We start from the raw sequence: 14,009 nt of genomic DNA, 5'->3' as shown, positions 1-14,009 counted from the left end.
CCACCCTAACCTGTACATCCCTGGTCACTATGGGTAACTTAGCACGGCCAATTCTCCCTAACCTACACTCTAATCTATAAATTACCTTCTCAAGAATGTAATTTAAGTGCAGAGCTTTTGTAAGAAAAATGTTAGCATTGGGACACAGACAGAATTCACACCTATTGTCTCTACTTATAAACAGGGCAACGTCTCTTCGAAATGTAGATTCATTTAGATATAACTGCGTCACTTTATATATTAAGATATCCCTTTGAATGTGCCCACATCCCTTTGAAATGTAATCTCGTCCATTTACATCCCTGTATTTGCGGAAATACCCGTTAAAATGTCCATGTCCCTTTAAAATGCAGATTTCCCCCTTTAGATATGAGGCCGTTCCGTTAGATGTCGGAATATGTGTTTAAATGGAGCGGTGAGCTTTCCCAATGTAGACAGGGCTCCTCGAAACGTGGCAGTGTCCCCCCCCCCCCCCCTGCAGCTGCAGAGCGAGACAGGAGAGTTTGTTTTTGTGAATGAGCAGTTGTAGCGCGAGGTGGCTGTTGCTTGGTGACGGTGAGGCTCCCCGGCCCCGCCCATCCCCCCCGTGCAGACGTCACGCGGGGGCGAAGGCGGTTGGGAGGAGAAGTCGCTCGAGCGAGGAAGCGGTGGGAGGGCGGCCGTTAGGAAAATGGCGCCGTGCGGCCCGGGCAGACACCCGGCACTGGCCGCCGCCGCCGCCTTCCTGGCGCAGCTGCTGTGTCACGGCCACACCGGCCGGCTGTACAGCAGCCAGGAGCCGGTGAACATTCTGGAGGCGGATGGGGTTAAGGACCTGCTTGGGAACTGGTCGGGCGCCTGGGTGGTGGAGTTCTACTGGTCGTGGGGCGGCCCCTGTGTCAACTATGGGGCCACCTGGAAGGTACTGGGCCCGGGAGGTGAAAGGTGAGGCAGGTTGTGGGGGGGGACGGAGGGGAAGGAATGTGGGGCCTGTCCTGTCATAGTCACATTTTACACTCACTTTCCATCTGCTTTTACTGGCGCTTGTGCTGTTTACCCCTCACTGTGTGTTTAATCCTTGTGCTGTTTACCCCTCACTGTGTGTTTAATCCTTGTGCTGTTTACCCCTCACTGTGTGTTTAATCCTTGTGCTGTTTACCCCTCACTGTGTGTTTCATCCTTGTGCTGTTTGCCCTTTGCTGTTACTTGTGCAATTGCTGAGGGTAGTGTGTAAATACTAGTGAAGGATACTATGCACCAGCATGTATATGTTCCTCAGTCATTGAAGGGGCAGGACCTGTTGAGCATGGTTTGTAAAGCAGATTGTGCACTAAGCCTTGTTAACATGGAGATAGTTTGGTACTTGAAAATATATACTTTGTATTGTTTAGAGTCTCACAGTTGTACAGAATGGGAACACATTCATTCGGTGCAACCTGTCCATGCCAACCAGATATCCTAAATTAATGTAGTCCCATTTGCCAGCACTTGGCTCATATCCCTCTGAACCCTTTCTATTCATATACCTATCCAGATGCCTTTTAAATGTTGTAGTTATACCAGCCCCCACTGCTTCCTCTCGCAGCTCATTTCATACATGCACCACCCTCTGCATGGAAAAGTTGCCCCTGTGGTACCTTTTATATCCTTCTGCTCTCACCCTAAACCTATGCCCTCTAGTTGTGAACCTCACCCCTACTCTGGGGAAACGATATATTAAAAAAAGTTGAGCAGCCAAACAAGATGCAAAAGCTATAAAATGTTGAGCCTCAGAGGGGAAAATAAACTGTGGCTATACCCTTTATTTCTCCTCTTGGCATTTGAACACTTAAAATCTGTCAATAACACCAGCATCGCCACAGAGCACATTGCGACTGCTCCTCGGTGTGAACAACAGTGCACCTGCTCGCTCATGTCACCAATACATTGTCCAGGCTCCTCGCTGTCAGCAGAAAAGGAGACATCGCTTATCTCTGTTCCTGAAGGTTTTCACTTTATTCTTAACGCTGTGTCCTCTGGTCCTAGTCTCTCCTACCAATGGAAACATCTTCCCAATGTCATTGCACTGTGGGGATGAAGTCCTACCCTGTCCGGTCATTTCTGCTGGTGGGTGACACTAGGCCTCCAGGTTAGAAGGAGTAGCTTTCAGACAGAGATGAGGAACTGCTTTTCCCAGAGGGTCGTGACTCTATGGAATAGTCTAGATTAGAGTGGTGCTGGAAAATCACAGCAGGTCAGGCAGCATCCAGATTACAGGAAGATCGATGTTTCAGGCAAAAGACCTGCATCAAAATCTAGGGTATACTCTGGCCAAGGAAGCAATAGAGGCAGCTTCATTAAGTATATTCAAGACACAGTCGGGTGGGATTTGGCCTGGTAGGGGAATTAAGGGGTTCCTGTGACAGTGCAGGGAGGAGGAGATGAGACAATGGATAGATCAGCCATGATCTTAATGAATGACGGAGCAGGCTCACTTGTAGCAACTGGAGTGAATCCAGGGAGGGAGCAGACTTTATAACCTCAGGTATGTGTCTTGGCGACCCGGATGAGGAGAGACATAAGGACAGGTTGGGACTTTTTTCCGTAGCTTGCCAGAGTCTGAGGAGTGACCTTATATGCTTTTATATCATCATGAAGGGCATGGATAGGGTAAATGGACATGGTATTTTCCTTTGAATGGGGCAGTCCAGAACTAGAGGGTAATAGGTTTAGGATTGAGTGTGTGGTGCTGCAGCAAGTCAGGCAGCATCCAAGGAGCAGGAAAATTGATGTTTTGGGGAAACGCCCTTCATCAGGGAAGTGTGTGTCAGAGTTTGTATATAAGACTCCGTGTATTTGCATGTGTGCCTGCTTGATAAAGTGAGATTGTGATGGAGAATGAACCTGCGAGAGGGTGTGTGTGTTGAGGGGGTGGTGTATGTGTATGTCTGAGAGAGAGCGTGTGTGTATGAGAGAGGTACGGATATAAGTGAGGGGTTGCATCTTGCTAAAACAAAGGAGGGCAAGACTTGAACAGGTAATGGTAGGGCCCTGGGTCATGTTGTAGAACAGAGACCTGGAGGTGTTCAGGTTCATTGGTCTTGGAAGTTACATCACTGGTAGATAGAGAGGGGTGAAGAAGGTGTTCAGCACTCTTGTACTCAGCATGTGAACAATGAAAGCAGGTGTTGGGACATCATGTTGGAGATGCACACAGAAAGTACATTATTCAGATGGTAATAAGTGTCTGTTACGCATTGCCAGCAGAGGTAGTAGAGGCAGGGACAGTAGATTCATTTAAGGTGCATCTGGACAGATGCATGAGTCGTTGGAGAGCAGAGGGATACAGATTCAGGAATTGGGCGATAGGTTTAGACAGAGGATTTGGATCAGCTCAGGTTTGGAGGGCTGTAGGGCCTATTCCTGGGTTGTAAATTTTCTTTGTTCTCCATTGAGGTTGTACAGGATGTTGGTGAGGCCATTTATTTTGGAGTACTGAGTATAGCTGTGGTCGCCCTGTAATAGGAAGAATAGTGTTAGCGGCCGGACCAATGAGGAGCACTGGAACACCGGAGGGAGTCTGGTCCTCCTACCATCCAGAGCAGCCCTATTGTCTGAATCCGAGACGTCGATTTTCCTGCTCCTCGGATGCTGCCTGACCAGCTGTGCTTTTCCAGCATGACTTCAATCTTGACCCATGAGCTTCTGAAGCTGCTGCTGCTCCTCCCTCTTTGAATGAAGATTGAGATTCATCCAAGACTGTAATTTCCTTCCTCTGTCCAACAGCACTCTCTTCTCTCACTCCCTTTTCTATTTCTTTTATTTTCTGGGATCCAATTGTTGACTTGCAGCAACTGAAAAGGGAGTGAATCCAGAAAGAGACCAGACTCTGGAAAAGCTGGTCCCGGTCTGTGCCTCAAACACCTGCCAAGTGCAGTACCACAGTGTGAAGTTATAGTCTTTGCTGTGAAAAAAAAAGCAGAAATGAGGTGTCTTGTTTAAATGGTGATATATTGGGAAGTGGAGAAAGTGAGGACTGCTAATGCTGGAGATCAGAGTCAAAACGTGCAGTGCTGGAAAAGCACAGCAAGTCAGGCAGCATCCAAGGAGTAGGAAAGTTGACGTATCGGGCACAAGTCCTTCATCTGGAATGATGTGGTTTAGGGTGAGGGGGGAAAGATATAAAAGAGACCTAAGGGGCAGCCTTTTCACACAGAGGGTGGTATATGTATAGAATGAGCTGCCAGAGGAAGTGGTGGAGGCTGGTACAATTGCAACATTTAAGAGGCATTTGGATGGGTATATGAATAGGAAGAGTTTGGAGGGATATGGGCCGGGTGCCGGCAGGTGGGACTAGATTGGGTTGGGATATCTCGTTGGCATGGACGGGTTGGTCCAAAGGGTCTGTTTCCATGCTGTCCATGTCTATGACTCGAAGACTCTGTGTGGATGTCCAAAGAGGCCTCAGTGTCTTCCTACACCAGTCACTGCCAGTTGTCAGACAGGTGCAGCAAGCAATCAGCAAGGCAAGTGGTATATTAGCAAGAGGAATTGAGTTCAGAAGTGGGGATTTCTTTCTTCAGTTCGGGGATCATTGAATATATTTAAGGCTGAGTTTTGATCAACAGAGAAGTGGATGGTTAGTGGGAAGGCAAGAAAATAATTTTAAAACCAGTACAGAACATTGACAGTCATTCAGCGTAGAAACATACCCTCCAGTCCAACTAATCCATGCTGACTATATTCACAAATTAACCTCATCCCACCTGTCTGTGGTTGGCCCATGTCCCTCCGAACCTTTCCTATTCATCTACTTATCCAAACATCTTTTAAACGTTACTGTTCCTGCATCTATCACTTCCTCTCGACTTCATTCCACACACGAACCACTCTCTTTTTAAAATAAAAGGTGCTCCTCAGGTCTTCAAAATTGTTCTACTCTCACCTTAAACATTTGCTCCCTAATCTTGAAATGACACCTGCCGTTCACCTCACCTGTACCCCTCATGATCTTTTAAACCTCTCTAAGGTCACCTTTTAACGTCCAGTACTCCAGTGAACAAAGTCCCAGCTGCTGCTCGACGTAGGGAGATCCATATCCATTTGTGATCTGTTTAATGCTGGTGCAGGCTTAAAAGACCAAATAGCTGACTCCTGCTCCCAATTCTCTCTGTGTCCTGGACAGCAAGAGACCATAAGACATAGGAGCAGAAAGTAGGCTATTCAGCCCATCAGGTCTGCTCATACAATTCAATCGTGGCTGATGAGTTTCTGAGCCCCATTCTGCTGCTTTCTCCTGTAACCCTTGATCCCCTTGATACTCAAGAACCTAACTATCTTAAATATCCTCAGTGAGCTGGCCTTTGCAATGTTCTGTGCCAATGAATTCCATAGATTCACCGCTCTCTGGCTGAAGAGGTTTCTCCTTATCTCTATTCTAAAAGGTCATCCCTTTCCTCTAAAGCTGTGCTCTCGGGTCTTAGTTTCTCTGACCAATGGAAACGTCTACCCAACATCCACTCTGTCCAGGCTGTTCAGTATTCTGTATGTTTAGATCTCCCCTGAGTGTGGGCCTGTTAATCAGCATAAGCCAGACCCTTCAGGATGAGGTGCAGCAAGGATTAGCTTCAGCAAATTGAAAATGGAGGGAGAGCGTGAGGGATGGAGATATTCAGTTTCTAGGGAATGAGAGAGGAAAGAGAGTTCACTAAATTAGAATTGATTAGATGGCCTGAAGGGCTACGCAGTGGCAGATAGAGTTGAATTTGCAGAAATGGGAGGTGTTGCATTTTGGTGAAGAAATGCAGGCAGGACTTAACACAGTTAAGGGGAGTGTTGCAGAAAAAAGAGACCTTGGAATGCAGGGTCATAGTTCCTTGAAAGTGGAGTCGCAGGTAGACAGGATAGTGAAGATGATGTTTGGTATGCTTTCCTCTATTGGTAAGAGCATTGAGTGAAGGAGTTGGGAGGCCATGTTGCAGCTGCACAGGACCTTGGTTGGGCCACTTTTGGAATATTGTGTGTAATTCTGGTCTCCATCCTATGGAAGGATGTTGTGAAACTTGAAAGGGTTTGGAAAAGGTTTATAAGGCTGGTGCCAGAGTTGGAGGGTTTGAGGGAGAGGCTGAATAGGCTGGGGCTGTTTTCCCTGTAGTGTCGGAGGCTGAGGGGTAACATTTTATAAGGGGCATGGATAGGGGTGAATGGCCAAGGTCTTTTCCTTAGGATAGGGGAGTCCAAAACTAGAGGGCAGAGGTTTGAGCTGAGGGGGCAAAGATTTAAAAGGGCCCTGAGGGGCTACTTTTTCACATAGAGCGTGTTGCATGTATGGAACGAGCTGCCAGAGGAAGTGGTGGAGCCTGGTATCATTGCAATATTTAACAAGCATCTGGATGGGTACATGGAGAGGCAGCGTTTCGAGGGAAATGGGCCAAATGCTGCCAAATGGGAATAGATTAATTTCGGATATCTGGTTTGCATGGACGAGTTGGGCCATGTTTCTGTTTCTGTGGTATCTGACTGTAATTGTCTTCGGTGAAAGCAGAAGAGTGGTTGTGAAGGCAGGACCTTCAGAGCAGCTTTCAAAGATGTTTTGCCCTTACTGGGATCGGAAGAAATTACAATGAAATATTTCATTTGGGAGACAGCAAGCAACTAAGTGAGTCCATCTGGGATTTCGGTGGAAACTAGGAATTTGTTGCACTGTGGGGATTTAGAATATCCATTCTCTCTCTCTCCCACCCTCTCGCCATTCATTCTCTCTCTCACCCCCACCTTTTGCCCACCCACCCATTCTGTTCCCTCCACCCCCCCCCATCTTCTGCTTCTTGTCCTTTCTCTTCCCACCAATTGCCCACGTACATGTTCTCTATCTCTCTCTCCCCCCACACTCTGCAGCCCCCCCCAATTTGGTCTCTGCTCACACACTGGACCCCACCCCATTCTCTCTCACTCCTCCACAATACGCTATGCCCCCATTTTCTCTCTCTCTCTGGCCCCTCTCACATTCTGTCCCAGTTCCCCCAGTCTTCCTCTGCCCCCTGTCCATTTTCTCTCTCTCTCTCTTTCCCCCCCCCCCACATTCTCTCTTTTCTCCTGTCCATTCCCGTCCATGACCCACGTCAGCCCCTATCCATTCCTCCAACCAGCCTCAGCGACCCCTGTCCATTCCCCCTGCCACCTACAGCACCCTTGACCGTCTCCTCCATCACCCACATCAGTTCCTGTCCATTCCTCCAACCAGCCACAGTATCCCCTATCCATTCCCCCTGCCACCTACAGTGCCTCTTGTCAATTTCCTCCAGCCACCCACAGTGCTCCCTGTCCATTCCACACCGGCCACCCACAGTGCCCCTGTCCATTCTCCCCGCCACCCACGACGCCCCTGCCTAGTCCCCCTTGCCATTCACAGCACCAACTGTTTAACCCATAGCGCCCCCTGTCCATTCCCCCATCATCCACAGCTTCCCCCCAAGTTCATTCAACCCGCCAGCCACAAGTCCCCCATCCATTCCCCCTGCCACCCAGAGCACCCCCTGTCCATTTCCCCCAACACCCTCAGTGCCCCCTGTCCATTCCCACCTCCACCAACAGCGCCTCCTGTCCATTCGTTCCGGTATCCACCGTGCCCAAATCCATTCCCCCATGGACTATAACCTGGTGTTGTGTGATTTTTTTAAAACCATATTCAGAAACGTCTGAAAGCATATTTTTTTTTAAAAGAGCTGCTGAAATCTTTCTGAAACTTTTATTGAAGTCTGCGCAGTTAGGCTACAGCTCAGGACAAGCTGTAAGGGGTGAATGGCCTATACTTAGTCTCGTGAAATTGGTTCCAACTATGTAGAAATAGAGTTGTAAAGCATGGACACAAGGACTTTCAGTCCAGGCTGACTAGATATCCTAATTTAATGTAGTGACCCATTTGTAAGCATTTGGCCCATATTCTTCTAAACCCTTCCTTTTCATATGCCCATCCAGGTGCCTTTTAAATGCTGTAATTGTACCAGCCTCCACCACTTCCTCCGGCAGCTCATTCCAAACACACACCACCCTCTGTGTGAAAGAGTTGCCCCTTAGCTTCCTCCTAAATATTTTCCCCCTCATCCTAAATCTATGCCCCTCAAGTTCTGGACTCGCTCCCACTACCCTGGGGAAAAGGCATTTAAAAAGTTGAACAGCCAGACAATGCAAAAGGAATAAAATCTGAAGCCACAGGAAAAAATGGGATTCTATCCTTTTTTTCCCCGATTTGCATTTGGACGCTTAAAAACGTCAGTAATAATGGCATCGCCACAGAGCATACTGCGCATGCTCCTCGGTGTCAGTAAGGCACAACGCATATTTGCCGGTGTCAGCAAATCACTGCGCATGCTTCTTGCTCTCCGTCGAAAGGCGCGCGACCTACTTTTGACGAACCAATACAATGCCAAGGAGGACCGGAAGAAGACCGGTCCTCCTGCCAATCAGAACCCCCCATGTTGTCTGAATGCGGAAGGTGCTCCATGAGTTTCCGAACCTGCTGCTGATTCTCTGCCTCTGAATGAAGATTCACCTTCACGCCGGACTGCAACTTCCCTCCTTTGTCCCACTTCTGTGAGTACGGCGCTCTCTTTTGCCACTGCCGTTTTCCATTTATTTTTAATGCTGGGCTCAAGGGCTGTGGGTTTTACTCCCACAATCCAAAGGTGTGCAGGTTAGGTGAATTCCCCATTGTAATCAGGGATGTGTAGGTTAGGTGCATTACTAAGGAGTAAGTGTAGAGTAATAGGAGAATGGGTCTGAATGGGTTGCTTTTCGGAGAGTTGGTGTGGACTGGTTGGTCCGAAAGGCCTCTTCCCACACTGCAGGGGTTCTATAAATTATTGACTTGTAGAAACTGAAAGGAAAAGTTTTTTATCCCCAGGAATCCTTTTCAGCTTTCAGGCTTCTCCAGCTCCAGTTATCATGAAGGAAAGGTCAAGCTCAGTGGGGAAAGGCTGAGGAATAGCATATCTTGGCTCTCACCCAAGTATTCTCCGAAGAAAACCATACACCTGGATGGGGACATGAATAGGAAGCATTCAGAGGGTTATGGGCCAAATGCTGGCAAATGGGTCACTAGATTAATTTAGGATATCTGGCTGGCCTGGACTGAAGAGTTTGTTTCTGTGTACTCATTACAGACGCCCCTCTTCTAGGTGTTCCCTATACCAGCTGTTATTTGCATGAAATAATCTGACAATTGTTGACTTCCATCAACCTATTCCATCCGGAGAAATTTCCTCTCTCTGCAAAGTGTGGTTCACGTTGGCAAGTTCAATCCTCCTCCGGTCCTCAGGAACACACTATAATGCGCAACGTTCTCAATGCCTGTTTAACGTTCAGTGGGGAAACTACTTTCAGTCAGAAATGTTTTTGGCAAATGCACTGCTCCCACGAGAGCTCATGGACCCACAGTTAAAATGCTTTTAACAGCCTGATTTTTTTATTTTCTCGCCTTCCCAGGATGCAGAATTTCTCTCACCAGAAATTGTTTGCCCTGAAAAATATCCAGCAGGAAGATGATTATGGAGCTCTCAGTAAAAATGTCTCATGGGTCACCCAAGATTAGAAATGGAACAATATCTCTTTTCAAAGTTACTGTTCTGTTTTCCCTTTCAAACCACCTCGAATTTAAGGTGTTCCATTGTAGCATTTAATTATGATCCATTAAAAGCAGTATCCCGTCTCATCTGAGTGAGGAACTGACTCAACAAGCGAAATAACTTTTCAGTTTGCTCTTTAGATGTGACATCCTCTCCCTCTCTCTGATGCAACAGGATTACCAGAGCTGGAAGTACCACTCTCGGAATACAATTGCTGATCGACAGTTTACTTCAACTGCTTAACATAAGGATTTAAAAGCTGCTAGCCCGATCTCGCGCAAAGTACAAAAAACAAACTGTTCACCCGTGCCTGCGCAGAGTAGGAATTTCACTTGGAATAGATCACAAAATAAGAACTGTTACCAGTCCCACAACTCATGTGTTTCCCATGGACAAAGTTAAAAATCACATAACACCAGGCTATAATCCAACAGGTTTGTTTGGAAGCACTAGCTTTCGGAGCGCCGCTCCTTCATCAGGTGGCTGTGGAGAATGAGATCATGATCACAATTTATATCGAAAGGAGTCTAGTGTCATGGAAGTGTGACACATCAGACAATTTTAGATTAAATTTTTCACCTTTAGAATGGGTTTCTGTTCTTTGGCATGTCAATCCCAGAACTTGTTTTTTGTTACATTCTCAAGAATGTCATTCAAATGCACAGCTTTTCTAACAATAAGTGTGAATTCTGTCTGCACCCGAATGTTGAGTCAGACTGACGTCTTGCTTAAAGAAAAACTCTACATTTAAATGACATTTTTGAGAAGCTAATTTATAGAATAGTGTGTAGAGGTTCAGATGGATTGGCTGTGGTAAATTACCCATAGTGACCCTTGATGTGCAATTTCGGGTTGATGGGCCATGGGATGGATGTGGGCGAGATGATCTTTGGAGGGCTAGCATGGAATAGATGGGCTGAATGGCCTGCTTCCACATTGTTGGCATTCTATGACTCACCCCACAAAGGAGCATTTTATCCGCATCAATCCTGTCAAGCCCCTTTCAGAATTCTACTGCTTTCAATAAGGCCACTTCAATAAGATCCCATTTGTCTGCGTTTGGCCCATGTCCCTCTAAACCTTCCTATTCATGTACTCATCCAAATGTCATTTATAATTTGTAACTTCATCTGCATCTACCACATCCTCATCCAACTTCATTCCACGTGTAAACTGCCTTCTGTCAAAATGTTGCCGCTCAGGTTCCTTTTAAATCTCTCTCCTCTCACTTTAAAGAAATGTGCCCCCTAGTCTTGAGCTCCCCTACGCTAAGGAAGAGCCCTTACCTCCACTCCCCATGATTTTATCAATCTCAATGATGGCACCCCTAACTCAAACCCTCCAGTCTTGGCAACATCCTGATAAATCTTTACTGAACCCTCTCGAATAGAATTCTCACACTCTGCACTCCTGAAACATTTACCATTTCAAACGATACTGGCTGCTCATTCACTGATCCAACTGATAAGCGACATGGGAAGCTTAGTGCAGAAGGCTGAAAGAAATGAGTAGCTTTAAAACCAAAACCTCTCGGAGCTCAAAGCCTTCAATGAGAGTCTGAGCTCGGCGTTAAGTTCACTTCACCTTTATTGTGACCCAACCTTGTCAAAGCTTCAAATCCCCCTCAGCAAAAAGGCAGAGAAAAAGTAGCTGCTTTTTAAACAGCTCAAGATAAAGCACACTCACTCACGCTTATACGCCCACCCAACCTCACTGTCTTCACTATTGGTCAGCACCGAGATGTCCCTTTCTAATTGGATCCTTAGTACAGCCGTAACCCAGAGGAAGCATTGTCTCACTCAGCAATTTCAACCCATACCCTGTATAGTGCCATCTGCTGCAGCGGGATTCAAACCCGGGAGTCCCGGGAGCTGGGCTGATAGTCCAGTGAATAATGACATTCAGCCTTCACTCCTTCAATCCCCCTGCGATGGTACGTGAACTCGCTGGTGCCTCCGGAGGTTGGAGGAGGGGGTGAAGGCCTTCCCACACTTGGGGCAGGGGAATGGCCTCTCGCCAGTGTGGACCCGCTGGTGGGCCAGCCTGTCGGAGGAATTGCTGAAGGCCTTCCCACATTCAGGACAGCTGAAGGGCCTCTCCCAGTGTGGACCCGCCGGTGAGTCCTCAGGTTGGAGGAATTGCTGAAAGTCTTCCCACACTCTGGGCAGCTGAAGGGTCTCTCCCCGGTGTGGACACGCCGGTGGCTCTGCAGGGTGGAGGAATAGCTGAAGGCCTTCCCACACTCAGGGCAGCTGAAGGGCCTTTCCCCCGTGTGGATCTGCTGGTGCCTCAGCAGGGTGGAGTTGTTGGTAAAAGCCTGCCCGCACTCTGGGCAGCTGAACGGCCTCTCTCCTGTGTGGACCCGCTGGTGGGCCAACAGGGCGGAGAAAAACACGAAGGCCTTCCCGCACTCGGGGCAGCTGAAGGGTCTTCCCCCCCCGTGTGGTCCTGCTGGTGGGCCAGCAGGTAGGAGGAATGTCTGAAGGCCTTCCCACAGTCGGTGCAGGGGAATGGCCTCTCCCCGGTGTGACTGCGCCGATGAGTCTCCAGGGCAGACGGGACACAGAAGCCTTTCCCACAGTCCCCACACTTCCACGGTTTCTCCACAGGGCGGGATTCCTCGGGTTTCTCCATGGCCAAAGCTTCAGCTGCACACAAACACGTGTAGAGCCCCTCCCTGCCGTGAAATCCCCTTTCCAGGCCTTCTTTAAGCTGTTTCAGGCTCCACACACAGTGCACTGCAACAGTGGGGTCTCTCGTCCAGTCCCACTGATGCTGAAAACATACTCAGACAGGAACCAAAAAGCTTTGATTCCTCTCTCAGAAATCACGGCGAAAATCTTTGCTGGCCCCAGTGGACTGAGTGACTGTTAGACATTGACATCAAAGTGAGGACCGGAGATGCTGGAGAGTCAGTCGAAAAATGTGGCGCTGGAAAGTCACAGGGGTGTCAGGCAGCATTCGAGGAGCAGGAGGGTCAATGTTTCGGTTATAAGCCCTTCATCTGTTGATTTTAAAACTTCCCTCTTCAAATCTTCAAAAATTCTGTCAGAATAGATTACAAAAGTCATCACTGTCAGTGCAGGGTAGAAATTCTGAACAAGCAATTCTACTTTTTGCAGAACATTCTTTTCTTTTGTTATTCCACAAAATTTAAAGCACATCCCACTCTCCCTCCCCCTCTGTTCTCACTCCACTCTAACTAATTCCCCTGAAGGTGCTGATTCAGGATCTTACAGGGACAGAAAAAGCAAAAATGTCAAGACTGACATCTCTCTGAACTTTGGATACCTCCACCTGAAAGTTAATATCTTTCCCAACACTGGGGTCCTGCTGAGAGTGAGCAGGTCTGATTTTGGGAAGCAAAAAAAAGTGTGCCAATTCAGGGTGAACCTGCCTCGCAGCTTCTTGAGCAAGGACCAGACACAAGATGGTTAATGTCCCCAGGAAGGTGGGAGCAAAATGAGACGTCAAGGCATTAACGCCGACATTAGAGAGAAAGTGAACCTATTGACGTGGCAAAAGTTAGTGGAAAGCCAGAGTCATAGAGATGTACAGCACAGAAACAGACCCTTCTGTCCAACACGCCTGTACTGACCAGATATCCTAAATCAATCTAGTCCCATTTGCTGGTATGTGGCCCATAGCTGGGATCATCCCCACCCTGTCCTGAGACCTTGATGCCTCCAAGCTGACCCTCAAAGGTTCAGTTTGTCCCTCCATTCTTTCCCAGTTGTCTTTTGTAGGTTTTGAAAACTTCCCCAATCCTCTGAGTATAGGATTTGGGAAGTTATCTTGTGGCTGTACAGGACATTGGTTAGGCCACATTTGGAATATTGTGTGCAATTCTGGTTTCCTTAGTATCGGTAAGATGTTGGGAAACTTCAAAGTGTTCAGAAAAAATTTACAAGGATGTTGCCAGGGTTGGAGGATCGATAGGGAGGCGAGGGCTGTTTCCCCTCAGCGTTGGAGGCTAAGGAGTAACCTATAAAATCATGAAGGGCATGGATAGGATAAATAGACAAAGCCTTATCCAGGGGAGGGGGTCGGGGAGAAAAGAGTCCAGAACTAGAGGGCATATGTTTAGAGTGAGGGGAAAAGATACAAATGAGATCTGAGGTGAAACCTTTTCACACAGAGGGTATTACGTGTATGGAATGAGCTGCCAGAGGAAATGGTGGAGGCCAGTACAATTGCAACATTTAAAAGACATCTGGACAGGTGTATGAATAGGAATGGTTTGAAGGGATATGGGCCAAATGCTGGCAGTTGGGATGAGATTGGGTTGAATATCTGGTTGGCATGAACGGGTTAAACCGAAGGGTCTGTTTCTAAGCTGTACATCTCCATGACTAGTTGGACCACTTCCCGCTCCTCTGCCCTTGAGCCCCAGTTTTCTCATTTTCCCTCCCCCCACCTTGTCTCAGT

General features: G+C 47.7%; 1 protein-coding gene and 1 pseudogene across 1 annotated transcript; one reads left to right on the top strand and one right to left on the bottom strand.

The window, feature by feature from the left end:
- Nucleotides 1–657: 657 nt before the first annotated feature.
- On the top strand, nt 658–9,659 carry LOC132808044 (sulfhydryl oxidase 2-like). The gene is made up of 2 exons (XM_060821957.1): nt 658–924; nt 9,442–9,659. Exons 1-2 carry the CDS (start codon nt 671–673, stop codon nt 9,545–9,547), a joined length of 360 nt encoding a protein of 119 aa, XP_060677940.1. The 5' UTR covers nt 658–670; the 3' UTR covers nt 9,548–9,659.
- A 1,491-nt stretch (nt 9,660–11,150) lies between these two features.
- LOC132808038 (zinc finger protein 239-like) lies at nt 11,151–12,622 on the bottom strand (annotated as a pseudogene).
- Nucleotides 12,623–14,009: the final 1,387 nt, after the last annotated feature.

Source organism: Hemiscyllium ocellatum, assembly GCF_020745735.1.
Source record: "Hemiscyllium ocellatum isolate sHemOce1 chromosome 27 unlocalized genomic scaffold, sHemOce1.pat.X.cur. SUPER_27_unloc_3, whole genome shotgun sequence".
In the NCBI taxonomy this organism is placed as follows: domain Eukaryota; kingdom Metazoa; phylum Chordata; class Chondrichthyes; order Orectolobiformes; family Hemiscylliidae; genus Hemiscyllium; species Hemiscyllium ocellatum.
Note: the sequence above shows the minus strand (reverse complement) of the source record. Positions and strands in the feature narration are given on the sequence as shown.

Bases quoted from the DNA above. Each gene is read 5' to 3' on its own strand.
- LOC132808044 (XM_060821957.1), top strand. From the start codon at position 671: ATGGCGCCGTGCGGCCCGGGCAGACACCCGGCACTGGCCGCCGCCGCC. The intron at 925-9,441 runs GTGAGGCAGGTT...TCGCCTTCCCAG, and splicing joins CTGGGCCCGGGAGGTGAAAG to GATGCAGAATTTCTCTCACC.